The sequence below is a fragment of the Rhipicephalus sanguineus genome, chromosome 1 (assembly GCF_013339695.2).
Source record: "Rhipicephalus sanguineus isolate Rsan-2018 chromosome 1, BIME_Rsan_1.4, whole genome shotgun sequence".
Lineage (NCBI taxonomy): Eukaryota > Metazoa > Arthropoda > Arachnida > Ixodida > Ixodidae > Rhipicephalus > Rhipicephalus sanguineus.
In genome coordinates, this window is record NC_051176.1 from 318,278,543 (window position 1) to 318,304,036 (window position 25,494).

Genomic DNA, 25,494 nt, shown 5'->3' on the forward strand with positions numbered 1-25,494 from the left:
CCCTGCATTATAGTAGAGACACTAATAAAAATTTACGGCTCAAACAAAACCATATCCGCCACAAATCAGCCTTGACATGACAGCTTCGCTGCAGCGAGCCGAGCGAGCGACGTGTAAGCTACAACCAGCGCCACCTAGACAGCGCCGGTCGAGGCATCGGTGGAGAGCGTCAGCGCAGGCGGCGCGGTCTTCACACTTCCCTATTCTAGCCACTGTAGCAGCGCACTGTGTGGTCCACAAAATAAGGCTGTGCTTTATTTTGTTGTCTGGTCCACAGAATAAAGTTGGGGTTTATCGTGTGGTCTAGACCACAGAATAAGCACTGCGCTTACGAAATAGCCCCACCGATCATGAATTACCGCTGCTGCACCCGGGAGCTTATGCGGCTACCTTGCCGGTGGCCAGAGTTGTATGCATTTCCTGCAAGAGCTATGACAGATATGCGGACATCGGCACTGTACATTCGCGGAAAGGAAGCGCGAAACAGGCGAGCGCTTCTGCTACCGTATATTGAAATTGACAAAATAATTAATGATCTCCCAGCCCTGCAGAAAACTCTGCAGTTGAGGAACATCAGTTTGGATATATCCACTTTGAGCACAAAACTGCCCTCGTTCAGAATTGTAAAAAATGAACTGAAAAGAGTACAAGTGGAGATCGTACAACTGACGCGAGCATTGGCAGACTGCTGGAAAACGAGCTCTGAAGAGCAGAGTAGCGAATCGGAACTCAAAGCACAGCTTCAAACCCACTACGTGACCGAGCGGGAAGTAAAGCAGTCCTTATATGCAAAGGAGGAAGAAATCATCCCCTTGCTGCTGCGACTGCCCAACTTTGTCCAGGCGCCCAGTAAGACGATCAAGTCTCAGTGTTCCGAATACAGCAGTCGGCCCACGTTTCCGTTTCACCCAACATCGCATGTGGACATCGGTGGCGCAGACATAATCCTTCGGCATGAGCCTCGGCTGTGCTACCTCAAGGGTGCGACGGCACTGCTGCACTTGCAGCTATGCAGGTTTTTCAGTGAACGTTTACTGGCACTGGGCAGTACACCACTGAGCGGACCGGACTGGGTTGTGGACACCGTGTTGGAAGGTTGTGGCACCGACCCAAACAACCTCGACCACACCATGGCCATCGAGAACAAGGAGCACGGCGGTGGCCACCACATGCACCTGGTTGGATCTTCGGCACTGGACTCGTTTGCGGGCTACCTCACCCGGCGCCAGCCCAAGGACGTGCCTGCGCGTTTCCACACGGTCGGCCGCCGGTACATAGCCAAGTGCGACGCACGCCTGCCTGGTCTCTTCTCGCTCACCCAGTCCACAAAGGTGGCTGCGTTTGTGGCTTGCCGTCGTCAACAGTTGATGCCCACATTTGAGGAGCTGCTGGTGGCTGTCAAGCAGTGGTACCAAGAGCTGGAAATGCCCTTTCGCCTTGTTCTTGCTGAACCGCCAGAGCTTAGTTTGATTGAAAGCCTACGCGTGTCAATTGAGGTTTGGTCATCTGCACAAAACAGGTATATTCCTTGTGGCTTCCTTAGCATACACGACGATTTTGTGAGCAGACGACTTATTATGGTTTCTGGAACCAAGGCAGTGGATGCACAATTTTTGCACACTGCCTATGCTTGCATTACCAATGTGCATGCATTAGTGGCATGCATTATGGAAAATAGACAGTCAAGAGAACGAGAGTTCACCTTCCCAGCACCTCTCAAGTATACCTGTGGAAGCTCTTCTCATGGCTGAAGTGTAGACTGAGGTTCAACATCCACAATAAAGTCATAAATTGTACAAGCTTGTCTATGCATTAATTCTTAACGATAAATCTTATCATCATGGTGGAGTCAACCAAGGTATTCATTCTGTGTCCTATCCAATTGGGATTAGGATATATATGCAAATTACTGTTGGCACACACGGCTTATTGGTGCTTGATACACCTTCATGCGTCTCCAGCAAAATAGGCTTCTTTTCTTGGAGAGCAGCCCAGTGTATTTTTCCAATAGGAAATGCCGGCAGATCCCACACTTGTGGGAATCGATTTTATGCGAAGCAGTCATCGAAGAGCTGCTTATGCCAAATTTCTTGGCTTTAAGCCAAGCGTTATGAGAGATGAGTTGACATCATTGTGTAAATTGAGTAGTTGTGTGCATATCGAGGGATTACCAAGCATGTCAACTACGTTGTTGCCTAAAGGGTGGCTTACGCTCTGATGTAAGGCGGGCAATCGCATCACAGATATCATTTTTATCGAAACAAAGTGTATGCTACGGTGTGCTGATGAGCATACCATAAGCAGAATTCATTGGCGTGTTCCTGCAAAGACAAGCAATGTGTGACAATAGCTTGCCGAGTCACAGGAGTACATATGTAGCATTCATTACATTGTTGTAATAATGGATAGTCAGCACTGCAACCACAGTTGACATTACACGAACACCACCACCATAGCTGATGTTAGGCAACTGCCACCACAACGGCTCATGTAATACATTTATTTACATTCTGTACCACGTGACTGCCGGCTGAGGGTCATTGCAGCATGTTTGTCAGTGTTTGCTACATTAAAATCGCCAACTATATGTGTTTCTCTTTTCTAACACACAAGGTGTATTATAAGACTACCCGCCGTGGTAACTTTGCACATAAGGTGTCGTGCTACTAAGCTCAAGGGTGCAGGTTCGATTCCCAGCCACGGTGGTCGCCTTTCGATGGGGGCGAAATGGAAAGAACAGTCGAGTGGTTAAATCTGGGTGCACGTTAAAGAACTCTTGGAGGTCGGTATCGATTTGGAGTCTCCCACAACGATGTGCCTCATAGTCATATCATGGTTTTGGCACATAAAACCACAGCAATTATTACTATTATCTTATAAATTTTCACTGTTCTTTGGTTTCACCTGCGGCGCAGACCACGGGCCGTGGTAGGCGGGTATGTGCCACACGTGATGGGGGGGGGGGTTCGTGACGTACGCGACAGGCACGTCATATTATGTCGTGACCTGTCAATCATGCTCTTCATACAGACCTTCCTGTGCCAATTTCGGTAGATACCATGTTAAGATAGATAGATTGATTGACTGATTTATAAAAGTAAAAACGGTCAAGTGCCTTTGGTTTGCTAAGAAATGCTTCGCATTAAAGAGCTATGCTTGGTGTTGTGGCTACAGTACTTGTGGCAGCACCATTAGGCACAGTTTTCGGTCAGATGACCTTTTTGGTAGGAATACTGTAGGGCTGCATTGTTACGATACGAGGCTTGAGGACTGTACCCAGGAATTATTTCTAGAGGGGTCTTCAGGGACAATGGTTACCATTTTGATGCTAGCTCAATTTGACTTGTGAGTCTAGCACATTGCTCACGTATGATTGTATAAACATGTAACATACTGACATAAGCATAATGAACAAAAGAAGAGGAGTGGATCGTGGTATATATTTCTTTGTTAGGCACAACCTAATGAAGCCAAGGAAAGCATAGGGGGCATTGCTTATATTTAATATAAGTGTAATATTTATGACAGAAAGGGAAGTCAACATGGACGAAAAAACAACTTGCCACTGATAAAAGACTGAACCCGCAACCTTCGAACTACACGTCCGATGCTCTAGTAGTCTACCAATTTAGCCACGGTGGCAGCCATTGGCTCATCCACTTCATTGAATATTTCTGAGCGTATAATCCTGGGAGTGTTAGCCAGTGTCACTCGTAGCCATGGTGGTGAATGTGGAACATTCTATGTGCCACATGATGCCAGTTGGTCTCGCCCTTTGGTGGCAAGTAGTTTTTTCATCCACTTTAATTCACTTCCCTTTATATCATAATTACTACTTTTAATTAAATATACAAGTAATGCCCCTTATGCTTTCCTTGGCTTCACCATATAAATATAATCACATACAAAAGTTGTCCTAAACAGTATTTCATAATTATAAATGATAACTTTGGTGTTTGTCAGTGCCCCCTAACCCTTTGCCTCTTGCTATGTAGACCCTGCCAAGTTTATAAACCTCTTTTCACATCGGTACTGTGCTGTTTACACACTTTCTAACGGCACTGACAATGGCAGTTAACCAACTATTACAAAGACTTCCTTGAATATTCAAAGTTCCATGTTTCAATAACTCAACTCGGACCACTGTTCTCACGAATGACGGTTGCCATTATGATCAAGAAGTCGCCAAGGCAAGCGATGTGTATATCCAGTTTCTGAATAACTCGAGAAGCCAGCAAGAGGCTTCTTTGCATGGTGAAATTGCATGCTAGGAAAACGTAGCGTGCCATGATGACTTGCTTTGTTAACTGTCTCTGGTTGTCCCTCTGCTCAAACTGCGTGAAGGCACCATTTATATTTGCAAAGCACCATTAGCTGGCCCAGAGGCAGCCAAAACTCGGGATTCTTGTAAATGCAATACATGTAAGGAGTGTCAGGCCAAATCACAAAGGAAGACCATTGTCACAAACAATATAAGCAGTGCAACATCCTTATTGATAACGTTAGAAAGTTTATGACATGACACTGCACATTATGAAGCATTGTTTTTAGAACACAAATGAAGCATACAGGACAAATTAGCTTATGAATTTATAAAGGCAGGACTATGTATACAGGCAGAGAGGTACTAAAAATATGTGACAGTATTTTCAAAAAGTGATTGCTTTGTATAGCAGGCCAACCCAACACAGGAGAACTTGCGTTTGGCCTAGTTGGTGCTTACTGTTTGACATTTTGACCGCACAAAAAAGACGAGGACAGAGGGAGGTACGACGACACGGGCGGTACCTCCCTCTGTCCTCGTCTTTTTTGTGCGGTCAAAATGTCAAACAACCCAACACAGACATGTGATTTCTCTTTTCAAAGTATGGCAAGATATTATCACTTGCAAGCAAAGTCAATCACTATGGGCAAGATCCATACTTTTAGAATTCTCGGGATACCTCTTCAGTGGAGGTGATTGCCATGACAGGAGCTGTGTACAGATTGCAACAGACACTCCAGTGCAGGCCCTTAGCCAGGAATTTTCTTCGGGGGGGGGGGGGGGGGGGCACTTACTGAAAGCCTTGACTATTTGAGAAAAACGCCTATTTTCATTATTTATTTTCGGTAAAACACTATGTATCATAAAAATTCCCCCTGCCCCCCCCCCCCCCTCCCCTGGTACGGGCCTGCTCCAGTGTGAGGCTTATCGTGCAGTGTTAGAACTTGACTCAAGAACACTGCATTGTTGAGGAAGCAGTATTTCTCACAAACAGGGAATTAAGGTGTACAGATGCCAATGAACTGATACAGTAACGGAAGTGGCCAAGGGTGTGTTGGAACACCTGTGGGTGCATGGACACAACTTCTAACATCTCCGCCCTCCCAGAAGTGTCACACGGCGACATCGTGAACTATTTGGTTTTCAGCACTAACCTTGTTACTCTGGGCGAAATAAAGGCGTCAATGGAATCCCACAACTACTTTATCAGCGGCTGGATAAAGAGCCTGTCTACAAAGGAGCTTCGCGACCGTTGATTTGATCGTGCTTGCAGAGGTAAGTTGGATGGTTCATCAAATTGACCCATTCACCAGCCCCGAGTTATCAAATAGCGATGCACGAACGGTGCTAAGTCAACAAATGCTGATGTTTGCGCTCAGTTCTCATGCGAAAGCGGCGAGGTGCTCACGCGGCAGCGCGTCTTCTGATCGCGCGTCCCCGTAGCTGTCTGTTTTGTCATAAACACGGAGGGATGTATGTACAGTACGGTCCACTCTTAGAGGGAACACGCGAGCGCGTGGCCGGCTGTCCGCGGAGCGCTAACTGCTGGCGAGAGTTGTAAATGCAGCGGATGCGTACAGATTCATTACGGTGGTGCGTGCCCCGCGTCGTCTGCTACTTCTATGTGCCAGCGCTCGGCGTGCGCCGATCCTTACCACTTTTGTTTTCGAAGTTAGAAGCAAGTATGTATATACAGTAAAACCTCGGTGATACGATCACGGCTCGTACGAATTTCTGGGTGATACGAAGTTTTCTGTGGTCCCGGCCAAGGCCTATTAGCCTGCAATGTATTGGATTGCGGTTGTTGCGAACCGATTTTCACCTCGCAACGTTTGATACGAACATACGCTAGCGCACAGGTACGAACAGGTGCTGCTCGCGCTGTCGCGGAAGACGCGGCTGTCCCGCGCGGGCATGCGCGCTGAGCCTCCGAGATTGTGCGCCCTAATGTTGGGGGTCTTTACGCGCCTTCGTGTTTAGATTATAAATGATGTCGCGTTTTTTTTTTCTTTTTTTTTAACGCATTGACTCGTGTTGCTGTGCTCGAGGCATCAGCGTCTTTGTACGGCGTTAACACGTGCCTGCCACGTCGATGAAAGCCATATGTCCTCGCAATCAGACGTTCTATGAAACAAGGCTGAAACTTGGGCTGCGGGTCCATCATGAAGTGCCATGAGAGGTGGACGAAGACCCCAAGAGACGAAGCGGACGGTCTTGGCGAATTAGCTAGGCCTCACGCCCGCATGCGAATTCTCCGATTTGCACGGGAGACTCCCGAATTTCGAGCAAACCTCTCGATATGTCGGCGCGGCCGTAAATCTCCTGGAAAGCGCCCGCAGTGCTGTGGTGTCATGCAGAACCTCGTAGAAGGATTAGGAAGGGGCTACTAGCGGTCACGGGTGCACGCGCCATATATTAACGAGTACAATAATGATTGTTGACATCTAAAAACTTTACTGGCAATCATTCAGAGCTGTTGATGACGTCGCTGCGGCCCTAAGAAACACTAAATCAAAACGTACGCCAACTTTCTTTTGTCGCATCCTATTTTTCCATGTTTTCTGGTGATACACATTTCGGATGATACGAATATTTTTGGTAACCCCGCAAGATTCCTATCACCGAGGTTTTACTGTAGTGGCCACTTGCTGTAGCAATGTGGTTTTCTTGCACAAGTTGAATTCTTTTTTTTCTTTTCATCTTGTGGTGCACGCTATCAGCGCGCCACTCCCTGCCGCTGTGTGTTTAGATTCGTAGAGTTGCGCACCTGTCTTCCAAACGCCGCTAGCAACTCCAGGTCCATTCGATTCACCCTGCACTACCTGAACTGGTTCATGGTGGTGACGTCTGAGTTCCGTCGTCGTGCAGGGAACGTTTCAGAAAGTGCAGCAGCAACGAGATGCCGAAACGAATACGAGAGTGCAGATGTCGAGCAAACCCTCTGCTACGGTCGGTTGTCTCGCGAATTGTGGAGGTTGTGATTCGTAAAAGTCGCCGCCGCTTACGCTGCCTGGCATTTCAAAGTACCGGAAAACGTTCGCTGACGTATTTGTTGGACGCCGTTGAAATAGCCACGAATGCAGTCGGCTGCGTCGTCTGCTGCGGTTCCGCCATTTTGTGCTGCACGGACTCGGCACTACCTCATGAGTAAGTGCAGGGAATTCGTGAACTATCCTTGCACGACGGCTGCACTTTTTCGAAACGAATACCGCGGTGCCGACGCCGCCATGTTGAACTCGTGAAACGAATGCCGGAGTGCAGCGCCACCGTGAACCGGTTCACGAAGTGCAGGTGAAACGAATGGACCTATGTATTGCGGAGAAGCGGACGCTCGGGCCAATTTTTGTATTTTTCGAAGCCGCCGCTGCAGCGAACTGAATTAACATGGGCATCGGTAGTCGATGTTTATCGCCGGTTTTCGACACGCCAGACATGTACAAACGTAGTGCGACTAGTGCGACTTCACCGCATAGCTGTGGTCATATAGTAAGTGTAGGAAACTCTATGGCTGTGGTTGCTAGCCTGCTGTCATGGTTGCTAGATTAAAAACTATTGCGTTCACGCAGGTAAATTGCGAATAAAGAATTACAAAGTAGATCAATGACAACATGCCAAATTTATTATTGTCTTGTGTGTGATAAGGAAGGCATAAAAGCGTTTCGTGACACTCTTTTTTCGCAACAGTAGTATCTGCTGTGATCTCGAGGGGGCGCCCGGAAGCCGCTGTGGTTGCTAGCCTGACCTATGCGCAACTCTGCTGATTCGAAGAGAGGCTGAGGAAAATGAAGAAGAGTAGATGGGCAGAGAAGGTTTTCAGGTATTTGTATAGAAAAAGCGTTGACACGCAGTGGAGAAAAAGAACTAGGAGGCTCACCAGTAAATATACGGCTATAGCAGTGCGGGCGATATGGCAACAAGGAGCATTAATAAGCGGAAGGTCAGAGAGGCGGAGAGGGCTTACTGGATAACAGTGATGGAAAAGAAGCCGGCTCTGAGTAACTATACCGAAAGGGAAAAAACGAAATAAGGAGGGAAAGGTTTTATGATAATTCAAGGGGAAGCGCTTTACTGTTTGAAGCAAGGTCGGGCTGCCTTAGAACGCGTAGTTATAACGCGAGATTCAGTAACGAAGAAGAACAATGTACATGCTGCGGGGGAACTAAGGAAACGATGGAACATGTACTGATTGAATGTGGCGATATTCACCCAGGTATACGTGTGGACACGAGTCTACATGAAGCCTTGGGTTTTAGGGACAACAATGGAAAGCTGAACACGTCCGCGATAGAAATAAGTAAGAGACGGTTAGAGTATTGGTGGCAGAAAAGTAGAGATAAAGAACAAAAATAATTAATGGGGGAAAAATAAGGTCATTCTGCCTTAAGAGGCAGAGAGATGGACCCTGAATTTATATTTTTTTGGTATAATAACATAATTTAATCAATGTAGATAAGGTATTAGGCCAACATGAAACAAGGAAGTTTTTTTTTTTTCTTAGAGCCTGGTGGCAGACATGTCACCGCCCCGTTTTAAAGGGGACGCTCATAGCATCCATCCATCCATCCGGTAGAGTCACTGGAAAAATTTCAATTGAAATTTTTCCAGTGACTCTAGCTTGCGGTAGACATGGCGGTAGAGTTACTGTATAACTCTAGCTTGCGGTTAGCTTGCGGTAAAATCCCTCTATCTTTCAAAAGTAGCGAAAGGTCTTGATCCAGCCGCCGTGCCCTGCGATAGGCCGGTTGGCAACACGTGACCTCTTCGCCTTCGCGCTCCGTCCAAAGGGTCCACGGCTGCAGCGCTGTGCCGGCGATAGGTACGGATCACTGAGTTTTCAAGCGTGGAGTGGGGCGATTTTAGCAAGTAGAGAGTACTTCGCGCGCCTCTGTCGCATTGTTGTTGCAAACTAGAAGCGTTTATGTACCTGAAGTTGACTGGACGTAGGAATGCTGTGTTTGAATTTAATGTTTGGAGCGTGACGTGCTAGCTAGTATGTCAGGTCTCTATGCCTTCGGTTGCCTCACCGCGCGGAGGACAGAAAAAAGCTTTGCTTTTTTTTTTTTTTTCGTTCCTCGCGGTGACAAAAATATATGCTCAAGGAAGGTATGGCCCAACAAAATCAGTCGCGAGAAATTTGTGCCCACAGAAAACACCCGGCTATGAGAAGTAAGTGATTTTGTAATGGTTATAACTTCAAGCAGCCTTTCACCTGGCCGGCGTGCTTGTGTTCGTGCATATCCATGAGCATTGTCTCAGAAACGCTATTATTGCTCCGGCATTCTTTATGCCGTAGATTTGTGCGTAGTACAGTCAATGGCGAGTCACACCCCGTATCTCTAACATTAAATTGCTCAGAACGCAATACAGCTGCCTTTGTTTTTCTCACCGGGCTTCAACACTACAAGCTCACAGGGAAATCACCATTTGGGATTAGTTCTTTGCCACACCTTGCCGTGTTTTGCCGCACTGCTGTGTGCGATATCGATCACGGCTTCTTCGTTGAAGCATTCCGCGTGACGTTTTATCTAGAGGACCACAATGCTTTTGACAAGTTCGAATAAATAATCCTGCAAGACACTGGGAGGGAAAAACTGAAACCATATATGCCGCACTGGGCATCTTTGCTAATTTGCCAAGGCAGAAGGAACGGAAGCCACTCTGCAAGCGAATGAAGGGGGATCAGTGCTCACAACAAAACTTCCAAAGAAAAAGTTTGTTATGAATTCGTGCAATAAGACCTAGTTTTTCAATAAGTGCTCTTTTATTCTTTAGCATCTCTACAAAAGCCACCTAACTCGGCTTCTCTGGTTGTAGTCTGGTTTTAGGGCCTGTAGGTGCATACATACCCCAAATTTATTTGAAATTGCGTTGGGTAACATTGCAACTTACCTTTCTATCTGCGGGAGACGGAAGCGGCGGGGGTAGTAAAAGGGGGTGGCTTTAGATAAATGCATGTTGTTAAAAACAGTTACATTAAAATGGACGAGACACCACTGGGCACGCTAGATTTCCTAGATCTTGAAAGATACTCAAGTTGCTGATATTCTTCAAATGCAGTGCAACTGCATTTGTGGAATATCCCCCCTTCTTCTAAGTAAAGCTCTTAGAGTATAAACAAAACAAGCTTAGTTAAAAATACCGTGTGACCGTGGGAAGACTTCCGAACGCTGACAAACACAGTCAAACCAATAATAGCGCGTATTTTGCGCTACGCACTACAAGAGCGCTAGGTGCCCGATGAGGTTTCCGAAAGTAGCAGTACGCTCATTACCTGCCTATTTTATTCGAACTAGAAAACAAGCACTTTTAGCTCACCCAAATACCACCTGTACTTCAAGTTACACTGAATGTCAAAATATGCACAGAAAAAAAAAAGTGCCCTCCATGACAGCTGCTGTGGGGAACCCGCTCGGAACCTGCTTCGGAAACGCGCGTGTTTTATTTCAACGTTTAACGTGCTTCGTGCTCGCTAAAGTTATTGTCCCTGTTGTTCGATAACATGATGAGCACCTTAGGCCCCAAATGTTAATAATTTAACGATTCAAGCGAGCACTGAGTTCGGTTTCAGGCGCCCGCAAAATGCACGGTAGCGAGCTGCGCGTCGTCTGCTATCGCTGCTCCTTGGACCCCTCGAGAGGGCCTGGTCTAAACGCACATAGATACCGCACAAAGTGGACGAGGGAGCGCCCTCTCTCGTAATCATTTAAGGGGTTGTGATGTCCGATTTATAACAGAAATAAACAGGAACAGCAAATTATGCAAACAAACAAAATAAAGCGTAACATATTCAACATAAATACGAAAACTAAAAATAGAAAATAGCAATAAAACTAACGAAAGTTGAAATTATGACAAATGCAGCAAAGCGAATACGGAAACAAAAATACGAGCCCCGATGCTACAGACAGTCAATATTTCAAAACACAAAAAAAATGCGATCTTGCGTTAGGCTATCTTAACCCAATGAATCAGTTGTCTGACAAATTTTAAACTAGGGCGCGTTTATCTCTTCTAATTTCGACATTCCGTCTCGTTGTACATTCCGTCTCGGTTGGACATTCAGTCTCGTTGGACATTCAGTCTCGGTTGGACATTCAATCTCGCCAGTCACGTGACCCACTGGACATTCAGTCTCGTTGGACATAAGCGCGGAAGCGCGGCGGCGTTCAGCGCCAACGCGGCCGTTTCCGCGTCTCTGGGGTGATAGCGTTCCCTCCCTGACACCACACGCGCGGCTGCTTGTGCAAGCATGGTGTCGTCTGCGTGCGTTCCTCTGCAACTGCTGGCTGGTTTTCAGACCGCCGAAGGTTTGGAATAATTTTTCAGGGGAGTAGATATTGATAAAGTCAAGCTTCTGTACGAGGAATGTATTGTACAGTCGCGCTCGCCCAAGCAACATTTTTTCCTTGGCAAGATGTCGGCGCGAGGTCTGTGGCCGACTGCGAAGTGATTGGCCCAACCTCGGCAACCAACGTGGGCCCGGCAATGGGGATTGACATTGGCCTAGCGTCGGCCGACCTCGGTAACTAATGTAGGCCCGACTGTGGTGGCCGACTTGTCCGTCGGCGCTCCATGCGAGGGCCTATCATGGTAGTACGGTACATTGAGAGTCGGCCTACCGTCGGGCCAATGTGTGGCCAAACGTTGCCGAGCGCGGGCCACGCGCTGCCCAATGGCGGCCCTGATGACAATAATGCTCAGCATTGCGTCGGCCCGACGCTGGAAGCTGACGTTCTTTGCTTTTGCTGCTTCTGTCAATAATAGCATTTACGTCATGCACTTAGAACAGCATGCGCATCATGAGTCATGCAGACTGTTTTGGTCGGCGTCGAAGCGCCACAAGAAAAGCGACTGCTTTTGTTTTTTCGTCACTTTTCCGGGCGCATGAATGAGAAGCAAACGATTCCTTCTCACGCTTTTATTTTTGTTTATCACATAGCCTGCACTGTTGCAGAGCCTTGGGAGTAGCACGCGGCGCTCTCGTTTCGGCCGCCGGCTCTGTCAACCGCCCCGACTAGCCAGCGTTTTGTTGTTCCGCTCACTGCTTGAAGTGAAGCAGATGGGAAGCTGCTCCTCACCGATGCTGCAATAAATCAACGCATAAAAGACAGCTGATTTAGGTGTAGAACAGACTGTTGGACGAGTTGGTAAGTCATCTTTTTAAGCGGCGGTGCGCGAAAAGGTCAGTAACACTAGAAAAAGAAATACGAACACAGCGCAGACAACTCTGGATCTTATTGAAACAGCAAATATATAGAAAACGAATAACATCTGCATTATTGGTGTTTCGATACAATCCTAAGTTGATAGCCTGTATTGCATGTGATCGTGCATCTTCGTTCTTATGCTACTTTTCGCGCACCATCACTTGAAGGTATACTTCAGTTGATTAATTGCAATCCATTCCAAGGATGGAATCATTCAAAATATTATGAAGTCCGATATGCCCGAACATGGGCGTGAGGACGAGGGGGGCAGGGGGGGGGGGCGACCGCAATGGTGACGGTATATATATATATATATATATATATATATATATATATATATATATATGCTAAAAATTGATCACTGAACACTTAGGAGAAGGGCGATAACACCAATGGTTTATACAAAGAAACCGCTCATGGAACATGAATGCTAGTGCCACGTTGTCGTGACCGACAACGTGTGGCTTAACGATTTCACTTTTTATTGGCCTAACGTTTGCCGAATAAGCAAAGATAACCCAAAGCACAGATACAGCGGCAAGCACAGTCGTCGATCATGGAGATAAAATCTAAGCGTCAAAGCATCGGCTATTAATAAAAGTCATGGTACATTCCAACAGCAGAGCTGGCGCACATTACAGGATGTATGTATACGTCACTATACTGTGGGGAGAAGTCTTCGGACATCTACCACATGGTGTGGGCCTGCCCCTCCAATCCTGCTATACCTCCCCAACCCTACCCGGGAGGAGTGGGAGGCGACCCTGCTTGGCTGTTCTGACCTTCAGGCCCAAAAGGCCTTGGTCCGACGAGCCCAGGCAGCAGCCGACGCCAATGGGGTCCCGTACTAGGGAGCCCCACCTACTGTTTGTAGGTGCCGTCCCCTTAAGGGGCAGTGCCTGCATACCTCCCTTGTTTTCTTTTTTTTTTTCTAAGAAATGTTTTTACCACCACCACCACCTATTCGCGTCGCGCAATGCAGTCTGATTACGGGCTTATTTTGCTATAGAAGAGGCAATAACATTTGAGACTGTTCCGATACGTCCTGCGCCCCGCAACAAAGCACTGATACTTCACTTTTTGCTGATAAAAAATGGCCACAAAGCATAAACATGCACAAGTATGGTGAATGGGAAGAAAATCCTCAAAAACAGGGACGAAATAGGAATTTCGCAAGCAGTATTTACCTATTGCGTTTTGTTACTGTGAATACCTCTTTCAATGCCAGTCGCATCAATATGCAATGATGCCGCGCGCATCAGCGCGTGTTTGCTTTTTAATTAATACGTGCGCCCAAATTTTGCCTAATTGCAAAGAATAGTTTCAGTATCATGCGACGTTTCTTACTCAGCATGAAGTTCACGATGGCCGTGAGTTCGGAGAAAGCGTGTTTCCTGCCCTGCTACCCTTTCAAGCTGAACTTGAGGGCACCTTCCTTCGATAGGAGGTTCTGCAGGAGGGTACGAACAGCATGACCTGGATCTGTGCCGCCATATCTCGAGTAATACTCCACCTGCGAAACATGCAGTCCATGCATATACCTATAGTTGGAGTTAGAGGTGTGCACGGGCTCCGGGTAGCCCGAAAGCCCGAGCCCGACCCGGCCCGCGGGCCGGGCTCGGGCGGGCCGACGTATTTTCACCTCGGGCCCGGGCCGGGCTCGGGCTACTTGGAGTTTTATCGGGCCGGGCTCGGGCCCGGCGCAAAGCCCGACTCAAGCCCGCAATATAGAGAATAAGCGGGAATTGTTTTCCAACACGCATACAGCGCCTCTTCCGCGACCGCCCTTTAACGCTTTTCCTTTCCATTCGCTACTTTAACCAAAAGGGAAGCAGGTAAAGCACTGCCTCTGCTGCACTTCGACAAACAGACAAGTAACACCACCTGAGCTAGTGACGGCGCCACGCGACTGCTCGCGTTAGATTTAAGGCCAAATCCCATATGAGTGAAAATGCACGCGACAGCGACGAGCGACCCGACGTAGATCGCCTTCGTGCAAGCTGACGCTTGCTTGGGCATACCCCATATACGTGACGGCTTTGGCGGGCGAACTCCATTGTTCCTGGCATGAGGCCGTCTCCTTGTAATTTGTAATATGTGTAATAGAGACTGTTCGTCGTGTGTCGTTTGATCATATTTGATATGCTCAATAAAATGCCAAATTACCGGAAAACGATGTTTTGTTTTCGCAGCGAACCTTCAAAAAGCCGGGCCGGGCCGGGCCCGGGATTGTGTTTTCGTACGTCGGGCCGGGCCGGGCGGGCTCGCAGCTCTTTGCCGTCGGGCACGGGCGGGCCTTCGACAAAGTCAGCGGGCCCGGGCCGGGCTCGGGCTCGGAAATACGGCCCGTGCACAGCTCTAGTTGGAGTATAGATATTGTCACGTGGTCGTGACGTCGACGAAGAAGCAGTCGGCGTTTGCAGAATGAAACTGTTTATTTGGCCGAACTTGTGGCCGGGAAAATGAGAACTAGAACTACAGCAATACACGCTGTACTATGACAGCGGCGAACAGGGCGTCGTCCGTCGATCAACTGACAAGCAGTCAAGCGCGTCGGCTTTTATACAGGCGCTATCGAACTTTCCAGCAATATCGCTGGTGGCGGCGTTATCTCTCGACAAAGCTGGAACATTCTCGTGCGGCGCGCAATCTTAACAGATTGTTCCAAAACAATCGCGAAGCTTCCTACACATCACGGCGAGGCCTGCGCAGCGCGTTGCCCACAGTCTTTGTGGGTGAAGCTTACACTCATGAAATATAAGACTCGCGGCAATGCCCCCCTCTGAAAAAGCATCGTCCCGATGCTTAAAAACAGAACATGAATACATGCAATACTAAAGAAAACTAATAAAGAAAGCAAACATTAGAGTCCTAAGGTGCGCTAACGAGCATAGTACGGTTTAAGGCGCACCACATGCACGACCTCGGGTCGAGCTCGGCGCCTCTGGGAGTTCGTGATGCCGTCGGGGACAACCTCGTAGTCGAGTGCGCCGAGACGTCGAAGTACCCTGTACGGTCCGAAGTATCGTCGAAGAAGCTTCTCGCTCAGTCCGCGTCGTCGTATCGGCGTCCAGACCCAGACACGGTCGCCGGGCTGGTACTCGACGAAGCGTCGTCGAAGATTGTAACGACGGCTGTCGGTGTGCTGCTGGGCCTTGATGCGCAGGCGGGCCAGCTGTCGAGCTTCTTCGGCACGTTGTAAGAAGCGGCGGCGTCGACATTTTCTTCGTCGGTGACGTTGGGTAACATGGCGTCGAGCGTCGTCGCCGGGCTCCTTCCGTAGACCAACTTGTACGGCGTCATCTGCCAGGGGCGTAGCCAGAAATTTTTTTCGGGGGGGGGGGGGGGGGGTTGAACCATACTTTATGTATGTTCGTGCGTGCGTTTGTATGTGTGAGTGTATATATACGCAAGCAAAACTGAAAAATTTCGGGGGGGGAGGGGTTGAACCCCCCCCCCCCAACCCCCCCCCTTGGCTACGTCCCTGTCATCTGCGTCGTTTCTTGGATGGCCGTGTTGTAAGCGAAGGTCACGTACGGAAGGACGGCGTCCCACGTCTTGTGCTCAACGTCGACGTACATGGCAAGCATGTCGGCGATGGTCTTATTTAGACGCTCCGTGAGGCCATTGGTCTGCGGGTGGTAGGCGGTGGTGCGGCGGTGGCTCGTCTCGCTGTACTTCAAGATCGCCTGAGTTAGGTCCGCAGTAAAGGCGGTACCTCTGTCTGTGATAAGGACCTCTGGGGCGCCATGACGTAAGACGATGTTCTCCACGAAGAACTTGGCTACCTCGGAGGCACTGCCTTTGGGCAAGGCCTTTGTCTCGGCGTAGCGGGTGAGGTAGTCAATCGCTACGACAATCCACTTGTTGCCGGAAGTCGACGTCGGGAACGGCCCCAGTAGGTCCATCCCGATTTGCTGGAACGGCCGGTGCGGTGGTTCGATTGGCTGCAGAAGTCCCGCTGGCTTAGTCGGCGGTGTCTTCCGTCGCTGGCAATCTCAGCAAGTCTTGACGTAGTGGGCGACGTCGGCAGCAAGGCGTGGCCAGTAGTATTTTTCCTGTATTCTGGCGAGCGTGCGGTAAACACCGAGGTGTCCAGCCGTCGGGTCGTCGTGTAGGGCCTGGAGGACTTCTGGTCGCAATGATGAGGGCACGACAAGAAGGTAGTCCGTTCGCAGTGGCGAGAAGTTTTTTTTTTTCAGGAGAACGCCGCTCCGTAAGAAAAACGACGGCAGTCCTCGCTTGAATATCCTCGGAACAACGGCGGTCTTGCACTCGAGGTACTCAATAAGGCCCCCCAGTTCCGCGTCGGCCCGTTGCCTTTCGGCGAAGTCGTCGGCACTTATAGTTCCGAGGAAGCAGTCATCGTCGTCGTCTTGCGGCGGCGCGTCGACCGGGGCACGAGACAGGCAGTCGGCGTCAGAGTGTTTTCGTCCGGACTTGTACACGACGGTAATGTCGAATTCTTGAAGCCTCAGACTCCATCGTGCGAGACGACCTGAAGGGTCCTTCAAGTTAGCTAGCCAACATAAGGCGTGATGGTCACTGACAACTTTGAAGGGCCTGCCATAGAGGTAGGGGCGAAACTTTGATGTAGCCCAGAGGATGGCAAGGCATTCCTTTTCTGTTGTGGAATAGTTTGCTTCTGCCTTGGATAGTGACCGGCTAGCATAACTGATAACCCTTTCAAGCCCGTCAGTCTTTTGTACAAGGACGGCACCGAGTCCTACGCTGCTTGCGTCGGTGTGTATTTCCGTATCGGCGCAATCGTCGAAATGCGCAAGTATGGGTGGCGTCTGCAGGCGTCGTTTAAGTTCTTGAAAGGCTTGCACTTGCGCCGTTTCCCACCTGAATTCCACGTTATTCTTCGTGAGAAGCGTCAGTGGTTCGGCGATACGTGAAAAGTTTTTGACGAAGCGTCTAATAGGCGCATAAGCCGAGAAATCGGCGCACGGCCTTCTTGTCGGTGGGTGGCGCGAAGTCGGCGATGGCAGCTGTTTTCCGCGGGTCTGGGCGCACTCCAGACTTGCTGATCACATGACCCAGAAACAAGAGCTCTTCGTACGCGAATCGGCACTTTTCTGGCTTCAGGGTCAGTCCGGAGGCCTTGATTGCTTGAAGTACTGCCTCAAGCCGCCGGAGATGCTCGTCGAAGGTCGAGGAAAACACGACGACGTCGTCCAAATACACAAGGCACGTCTGCCACTTCAATCCGGCCAGTACGGTGTCCATGACACGCTGGAAGGTCGCAGGTGCCGAGCAAAGACCGAAAGGCATGACCTTGAACTCAAAGAGGCCGTCGGGTGTTATAAAGGCAGTCTTTTCTCGGTCTCTCTCGTCGACTTCGATTTGCCAGTAGCCGGTCTTGAGGTCCATCGACGAAAAGTACGTCGCGTTGTGAAGTCGATCCAGGGTGTCGCCTATTCGTGGGAGGGGGTACACGTCCTTCTTCGTGATTTTGTTCAGGCGCCGATAATCAACGCAGAAGCGCAGTGTCCCGTCCTTCTTCTTCACTAACACCACGGGTGACGCCCACGGACTCTTGGACGGCTGGATGATGTTTTCGCGTAGCATCTCGTTGACTTGTTTCTTTATCGCGTCGCGCTCTCGAGTCGAAACTCTGTAGGGGCTCTGACGGAGGGGCCTCGCACTTTCCTCCGTTATAATTCGGTGTTTCGCCACCGGACTTTGTCGAATTCGTGATGACGACGAGAAGCAGTCCTTGTATTGCAGGAGCAGGGTTTTCAGCTGGTCTTGCTTGACTTTCGGGAGGCTCCGGTTGACGTTGAAATCTGGTTCGGGACCTCGATTCGTTGAAGCAGGTTCGGCAGCATCGAAGAGGGCGAAAGCATTGCTGGCAGACACACATTCGTCGATGTAGGCGACCGTCGTACCAATGTTGAGGTGCCTATATTCGTGGCTGAAATTTGTCAGCACTACCTTTGCTTTACCGTCACGCAGTTCGGCTATACCTCTTGCGACGCAAATTTGACGATTCAAGAGTAGTTGCTGATCGCCCTCGATGACGCCTTCAATGTTCGCAGGTTTTTCGGTGCCAACGGAAATATTGACGCTGGAGCGCGGCGGGACGGTCACCTGCTGTTCTATCACGTTCAATGCATGGTTCCCTGGCGTCGCGTGGGGCGGGAGCGCTTTGTCTGAGGTTAGCGTTATCGACTCAGACCTCAGGTCGATGACGGCGCCGTGGTCACTTAGGAAGTCCATTCCAAGTATCACATCCCTAGAGCAATTTTGTAGGATTACAAAGCTCGCAGGATAAGTCCGGTTATTGATGGTGACTCTCGCCGTGCAGACACCAATCGGCGTTATCAGGTGGCCTCCAGCTGTCCGGATTTCGGGTCCACTCGAAGCGGTCTTTACTTTCTTCAGCTTGGTGGCGAAGGGTCCACTGAAGACAGAATAGTCGGCTCCGGTGTCGACGAGAGCTGTGACGCTGTGGCCGTCGATAAGAACGTCGAGGTCGCTAGTTCGTCGTCTCGCGTTGCAGTTAGGTCGTGGCGTGGGGTCACGGCTGCGTCGGTGTGTTCCGCTGCTTCCATTTTGCGTCGTCGGGTCTTCTTCAGTCCGCGAGATTTCGTCGTCAGGGGTCTGTCTGGTTCGCGTCGTGTTCTGAAGGTTTCGTCGCGGCGTCGTCGTCGGCGGCGGAGGATCTTCGGTAGTTCGTCGTACAGCAACCGCACCTCCATCGGTTGCTGCCCTTAGTTTTCCGGATACGGGCTAGGCGACCGGCCCCGGTTTGGGCCAGTGTACGGCCGGCGGTGCGGTGACATGTAGCGGCCGGGCGACGGCGAGAGGGAAGGTCGTCGTTCTTGCCAGTGTGTTCCGGTGAGGTAGTTGTCGATGTCCCGAGGCCGTTCGCCTGGCTGCGGGCGCGGCGCGTTGATAGCGAATCCGCGTAGTCCCATCTGTCGGTACTGGCAGCGGCGGTACGTGTGGCCGGCCTCTCCGCAGTGGTAGCAGAGCGGGCGGTTGTCGGGGGCACGCCAGACATCGGTCTTCCTCGGGGTGTTGCGCTGGCCGACAGGTGGTCGGTAGGGCGTCGGTGGCGGCGGCGGCGTCTGGCGACGGTACTGCGGCGGTGTGGCGTCTTGGCGGGGGCGTGGAGGAGGAGCATGACGGCGGGCTGCAGCAGCATAGCTAATAGCTTGCGGCTGCGGCTCTGCTAGCTGAGGCGCGCCGAGTGAATGCTGGATCTCCTGGCGCACGACGTCGGCGATGGACTCTACTTGAGGTTGCGACGGAGGTAGAATTTTTCGCAACTCCTCTTGCACGATTGCTCGAATCGTCTCACGCAGGTCGGCGGGTCCTAGGGCTTGAACGTCGGCGTAGCTTGTAGCCGAGAAGCTGCGGTTGTATTGCCGCGTTCGCATCTCAAGCGTTTTCTCGATCGTGGAAGCCTCCGATGCAAATTCAGCGACCGTCTTCGGCGGGTTCGTTATCAATCCAGCGAAGAGTTCCTGTTTGACACCCCGCATGAGGAACCTCACTTTCTTCTCTTCGGGCATACTTGGGTCGGCGTGTCGAAACAGGCGATTCATCTCTTCCGTGTAGATGGCAATATTTTCGTTGGGTAGCTGCACACGGGTCTCCAGCATAGCCGCGGCCCGTTCCTTGCGGACCACACTCGTGAACGTGCTTAGGAACGTCGTCCGAAAGAGATCCCATGTTTGTAGGGCGGATTCTCGGTTCTCGAACCACGTCCTCGCGGCATCTTCTAGGTAGAAGTATACGTGGCGCAGCTTGTCCTCGCAGTTCCAGTTATTAAATGTTGAAACCCTTTCGAAGGTCTCGAGCCAAGTCTCGGGGTCTTCACATGGCGAACCACGGAACGTCGGCGGCTCCCTGGGTGGCTGCATCACGATCGCCGTAGGGGGCACTGCGTCAGTCATCGTCTCGGCGGTCGATGTGACGGTCTTCGGCTGCCTGGCGTTTTCGGGAAGGAGCCCGTACTCTGGTTGTAGTCCCTTCTGGTTGTAGTCATTTCTACTCTGGTTGTAGTCCCTTTGGTTGTGCTGCACACCAAAGAAGACACCCGAAGCTTCTGGAACCCGGGCACGAGGAGATATAAGTGTGCAGCTACGGGGCGCAAGTAGGAGTCCGGAGATGGGGAAGAAGTTATGTTGTTGAAGTGGTTCGGTCGGCCAAAGAAGACATGTTTTATGATGTAGTGCGGTCAGTCGATCTGGAAGAATCGTGTAGCAAAGCTTCAATTTGGGCTAGTTGGTACGGCATTGTAATGTAGGCGCGCTGAGTGAAATGCACAAACGAGAGAGTAACGTAACAAGAAGACAGGACTAGTGGTGCACAAACTTTCAACTGTTTATTTTCGCAAAAGCATGTCAAAGATGTACACAAAGACATTGAAGATAACAAGGACAATGTTACGTGTTGTTTATGGAAGCAAATAATTTTGCAGCTATTATGCTCCTCGTGTGTATTCTTAACTAATCTGGCGGTTGTCAATAAAGTTAAAGGCTGCCTCACTGAGGGCAATAGATGCAAAGCTCACGTGATTGTGTGATTTAAACGCGAAAAATGCCTCCATGATTTCGCGTGTTTTAGACCTGTAATGAGCCAACGTCTGCGTTTGCTCAAAAATGGGATCACATCCGCATCTTGCACAATGAGTAGCTAGGTGCCCTGGTGATTGCAGCATTTCTTTGGTGTACCTATGTTCTCTTAAAGGAGCACTGACATCAAATTTCAAAGTCGAGATGTGCCCTTCATTCGATTGCTCGGTATGCATAGGTCTCCTTGGCCAAATTTGAATGGCGTCCGTCGCGGGGAAGTAATTTTATTTCGAGGGCAAACAGCGTACGAAAGCTCAACGGAAGATTGATCACGCTGCGACATCGACACTAGTGCTACGTAACAGGTGTGATACATTCCGACCATACCATCCTGAGTGACGATACGCTAGTAACAATGACGTCGACGATCTGAGTGTATTTATTGTGCCGCGCTAGGCCAGGCCCCGGAAAGTCTCACGTTCCAGCGATCGCCGCAGAGGGCGAAAAAATCGACCGCGGCGAGTTCCAGCTTCAAACACCGGGAGTGGATCTACTAATCTCTGCGTTAGGACAACATGGCGACGTTGTGGTGGCCGCCATTCGCGCTATTTGACTTTTTAGGTAGGGGCGCCCTCGTCGGGGCCAAACTTCAAATCAAAATATTCTTGAAATAAGGAAGTTTAGTTGTTTGCTTACTGTTGCACTTCAATAAAACAAATTTCTGTTTATACAAAGTGGCCTTGCCTTGCCACGTCATCAATCTTTTGTAATAGTTTTTGCTCCAACAGACTCGTAGTTGTCAGCAGCCTATCGGCATCATTATCTTCGTTTCAAAATATACGGCGGCAGAGGCAGCGCAACGGGCAACGGCAAGTAACGGTTCGCGGTGCATTCGGATGGTTCTCGCGCTGTTTCGTTAGCTGTAAATGTTTTGAGCCACTGCCGGCTGACACACTCGCTTTCGTTCTATTTGTTTTGATTCGTTAAAATGCTTTCGCGAAGTGCATTGAGCTGACTTCGGGGGAACGAAGGGACCGTTGAAGCTTTCACCGGATGACATTCGTTTCAAGCCCGAGAATATGCGGACCGGTGAGTAAAAACCCATTGCTTCAGTTCCTTTACCTATGGCTTGTGCGGGTGTCACACGAAGGCGACGCAATGAAATATTGAATTTTTCAACGTCATACTCTGTAGATGAGAAAACGTGCGTTCCTTGCGGCGTGGCTTCACGTGGGAGCAAGTTGCTGAGTTATCGTTCGGTTAACATTAACCAGGCCGCTGCAATAAAGAAAGGCAACTGCATCAGCAACGCCTCGCATTTATCTTCGTAACTAGCCCGTATATCAGTGCAAAAAACATATGGGTTATAGTTTTCCGGAGTCGCATTTGAGAAGCCAGGTTTAGAGGTCTCATTTTTCCTGTTGTCAGTTTAGGTTATTTTTACTACACATTTAGTATAACAAAAGCTTCACATAATTATTAGTGTACTTTCACTTTAGTGTGATAAAAACCGCCACTATATTCAGAATTTTTTTTTTCTGCTGTAGCCTCCTGGCCTGACAAGGAAACAGCTGTGTGCAATGAGCAAGGCACCTGTTACATGTAAAGAAGCTAGCCCGAGCGATACAACATGCATTAAGGTACGTTTACATATATGTATAACAAACCGCTGTTTTTGTTCACTGTGTTTATATGTTTACTTTTGCAAAATTTAATATTCATTGATTATGCTTATCAATATCTGATGATGTCATTACTTGTTTTTCCAGGAATGCCAGGCAACGACAGGGTGACTACCTCCGAACGTCCACTCTGCAAGTGCGGCGAAACATGTGAACGTCTGCTACAACAGGTCATCTTGAACCTCACGCTTGCAATGCATTATTTGTGAATGGTTTACCAGGCATCCCATGGAGGGGTGCCTACAATCATCCACAAGTATTAGCTGTCTACTGTGTCATGCAGTCTACACCGCAATAGCGTTGAAATTGAACACTAGCTCCGTGCATTAGTTACGTTACGTGGCACTGCTGAGCTCAACGACGCAGCCAATGTGACCCAGCCACGGTGGTCACATTTCATTGGGAGCGAAATGCAAAGACACTCGTGTGCTTAGATCTGCGTCTGAAGTTCAGGGAAAGACGGAAGCTTGAAGAGATGAAAAATTTGTGAACAAGAGGTGTCGCTGGAGCAAATGTTTCGACAAGCAGTCTTGTCTTCTTCAAGGCTACAACTGCGTTTGTTTAACTCCAGGCAGTTAGAATCAATCTAGAGTTGCCCACTACTGTATGACTTATAATTATATCATGGTTTGCATGTGAATAATCAGAAATTATAAATTTAAAGGTGAATATATAGAAGTCTGTCTGGCTGGGCAAGATTATAAGAATAAAAAGACTCTCAAGCCACATTTAATCATTAGTCTTCTTAATTTAAAAAAACTAAGAGACCGAACGGGTCTCTAAACATGGGGTGTTTTTTTTTTAAATTATAAATCACATTACAAAAGGAACATCACGGCAGTGGGGGGAATTAACAGTCTTTCCAACATCTAATAATATCTGGGGTTTAACATCCCAAAACCACGATATGATTATGAGGGACGCCGTAGTGGAGGGCTCCGGAAATTTCGACCACCTGGGGTTCTTTAACGTGCACCTATATCTAGGTACACGGGCCTCAAACATTTTCGCCTCCATCGAAAGTACAGCCGCCGCACAAGTAAATGCAACATTTAGTTGTGCCTAATGAGACAGTTTACAAACTACGCTCAAAACCGTTTTGCCTTAATTAACTGTGTTTAGATCATAGAAGTTTACAAAAAGATATGACAAAGCTTTACAAGGCTGTGCTCAATTACATTAGCCTTTGCACATATGTTCAATCAGCTCCTTCAAATTATTTACAGCTAATAAAAAAATTATAAGTGTGACGAGCACTTCTTCCAGCACAGCTTCACCAAGCACGTTTACGTTGTCGTGAAGAGTGAGAGTGTGTTCAGTGAATATGGTAGTGTTTTTTTTTATATATAGCAGAGAAACGTCCCAAATTTGTTCGAGCACACCTACTTCTGCTGTTTGAGTAAAATAACATGCCACACTTGTAGCACCTAGCACTATGAAGTGAAAGTCTGTGAACTACTGTCACGAAAAAAACCTAGGAAATCGAAGAGGTAATTTAAAACATACATGAACTTGGACTTATCCGTAGCCACACTACAAGATTTACGTATTGTCACGGGGTCGTGACGTCGACGAAAGCAGCAGTTGGTGTGTCCAAAACGAAACTTTTTATTTGGCCGAGCTTGTGGCCGGGAAACGAAAAGTCAAACTACAGCAATACACACTGCACACTGAAATTGGTGAACAGAGCGTCAATAAACTGATCCGCGGCAAGGCGCGTCGACATTTATACCTGCGGCATCGAACATTATCACTGGTGGCTGCGTTAGTTGGAGAATACACTCAGCTGTTCGCGATTGCGCGCCTAACAGAAGATCCTAAAATAATCTGGAATGTTCCCAGACATTCTGGCACGGTTTGCTCAACGCAGTAACTACACGTGCAATTGGCCAATAACATAAAACATAGAAAGAAAGGAGCGCATGTGGCAGTATTTCAAGACGGAGCTTCTAAAAGGAGCAGGGAGAATAAATACTTGAGCTTCCAAGCCCAAATATATTGAAAAAGTAAATAACACAATAACAAGTATGCAATATATATATGAGCTTTATTTATCCAGCATTGGCACAGTTGCACATCATGACCTACCAGTTGATTTCGTGAGTGTTTGCTTGCAATATAGTGCTCAAGTTCTATCGACATGTCTATGTGATACAGATTGTGCTCGTGGCTGAGCAGTTGTTTAGTGTTCTGTGAGAACACCAACAAAGATGTACACTGCATGCCTAAAGCTTATTTTCTTAGAATTGTGCTTCTGGAATCTGCAAGCACTCGCCTCGTCTCTTTTTCTTTAGCATTCATCTACGCAGTCCAATCACTACTAGCGCCAAGAAATTCTAGCTGTAGAAACTGTGTAACTGAACTATAACGAGGAACAAAACGAGCCTGAAATATTTTCTTCCACCTATTACCTGAATGGCTTCACGGCCGAGAATTTCGCTGAGAAATTCGTGCCTACCCTGTAGACACAACGCGATATTCCTTATTTGTAGCGCATTCGAGGTGACATCGCAGAGCGAGAAAGATGCAGAACTGTACGAATCCGCGATTGTTTACGTAAAAAATTTATCAAAACTACATAGCTCTCACTGCGCTAGCTATCTCTCGGCGTAGCGCATGTTTCGTTTCAAACTACACCACCATGCACTCAAAGATCAACACAACCTGGCAAGCGGCGCATAACTAACGGCAGGATAAGACCCTTGTCCTAAAGCTACGCTGTTAAACTCGGACGCCGCAACACAATGAGAGCAACGTTCTTTCAGCGATCTCGGTGTTCAGTTATATGCAGATATTTGTCAACTTTGAGA

At 48.7% G+C, this 25,494-nt stretch overlaps 2 protein-coding genes across 4 annotated transcripts in view; one reads left to right on the forward strand and one right to left on the reverse strand.

Annotated features, from left to right (window-relative positions):
• Positions 1-323: 323 nt before the first annotated feature.
• LOC119379472 (serine--tRNA synthetase-like protein Slimp) lies at positions 324-1,804 on the forward strand. The gene has a single exon (XM_037648769.2). It carries the CDS (start codon positions 351-353, stop codon positions 1,749-1,751), a length of 1,401 nt encoding a protein of 466 aa, XP_037504697.1. The 5' UTR covers positions 324-350; the 3' UTR covers positions 1,752-1,804.
• Positions 1,805-12,104: 10,300 nt separating this feature from the next.
• Positions 12,105-25,494, reverse strand: part of LOC119379476 (uncharacterized) — a 30,249-nt gene continuing 16,859 nt past the window's right edge. For 2 of the 3 annotated variants that reach the window (XR_007414887.1, XM_049411996.1), the window contains 2 exons: positions 13,819-13,984; positions 12,105-12,347 (listed from right to left, as the gene is read on the reverse strand). Coding sequence is in view for 1 of the 3 variants with exons in the window: in XM_049411996.1 (XP_049267953.1) it covers positions 12,266-12,347; positions 13,819-13,984 (248 nt within the window). In the remaining 2 variants the exon portion in view is untranslated. The remainder of the gene's footprint in view (positions 12,348-13,818; positions 13,985-25,494) is intronic. The other variant, XM_049411997.1, reaches the window with a different exon arrangement.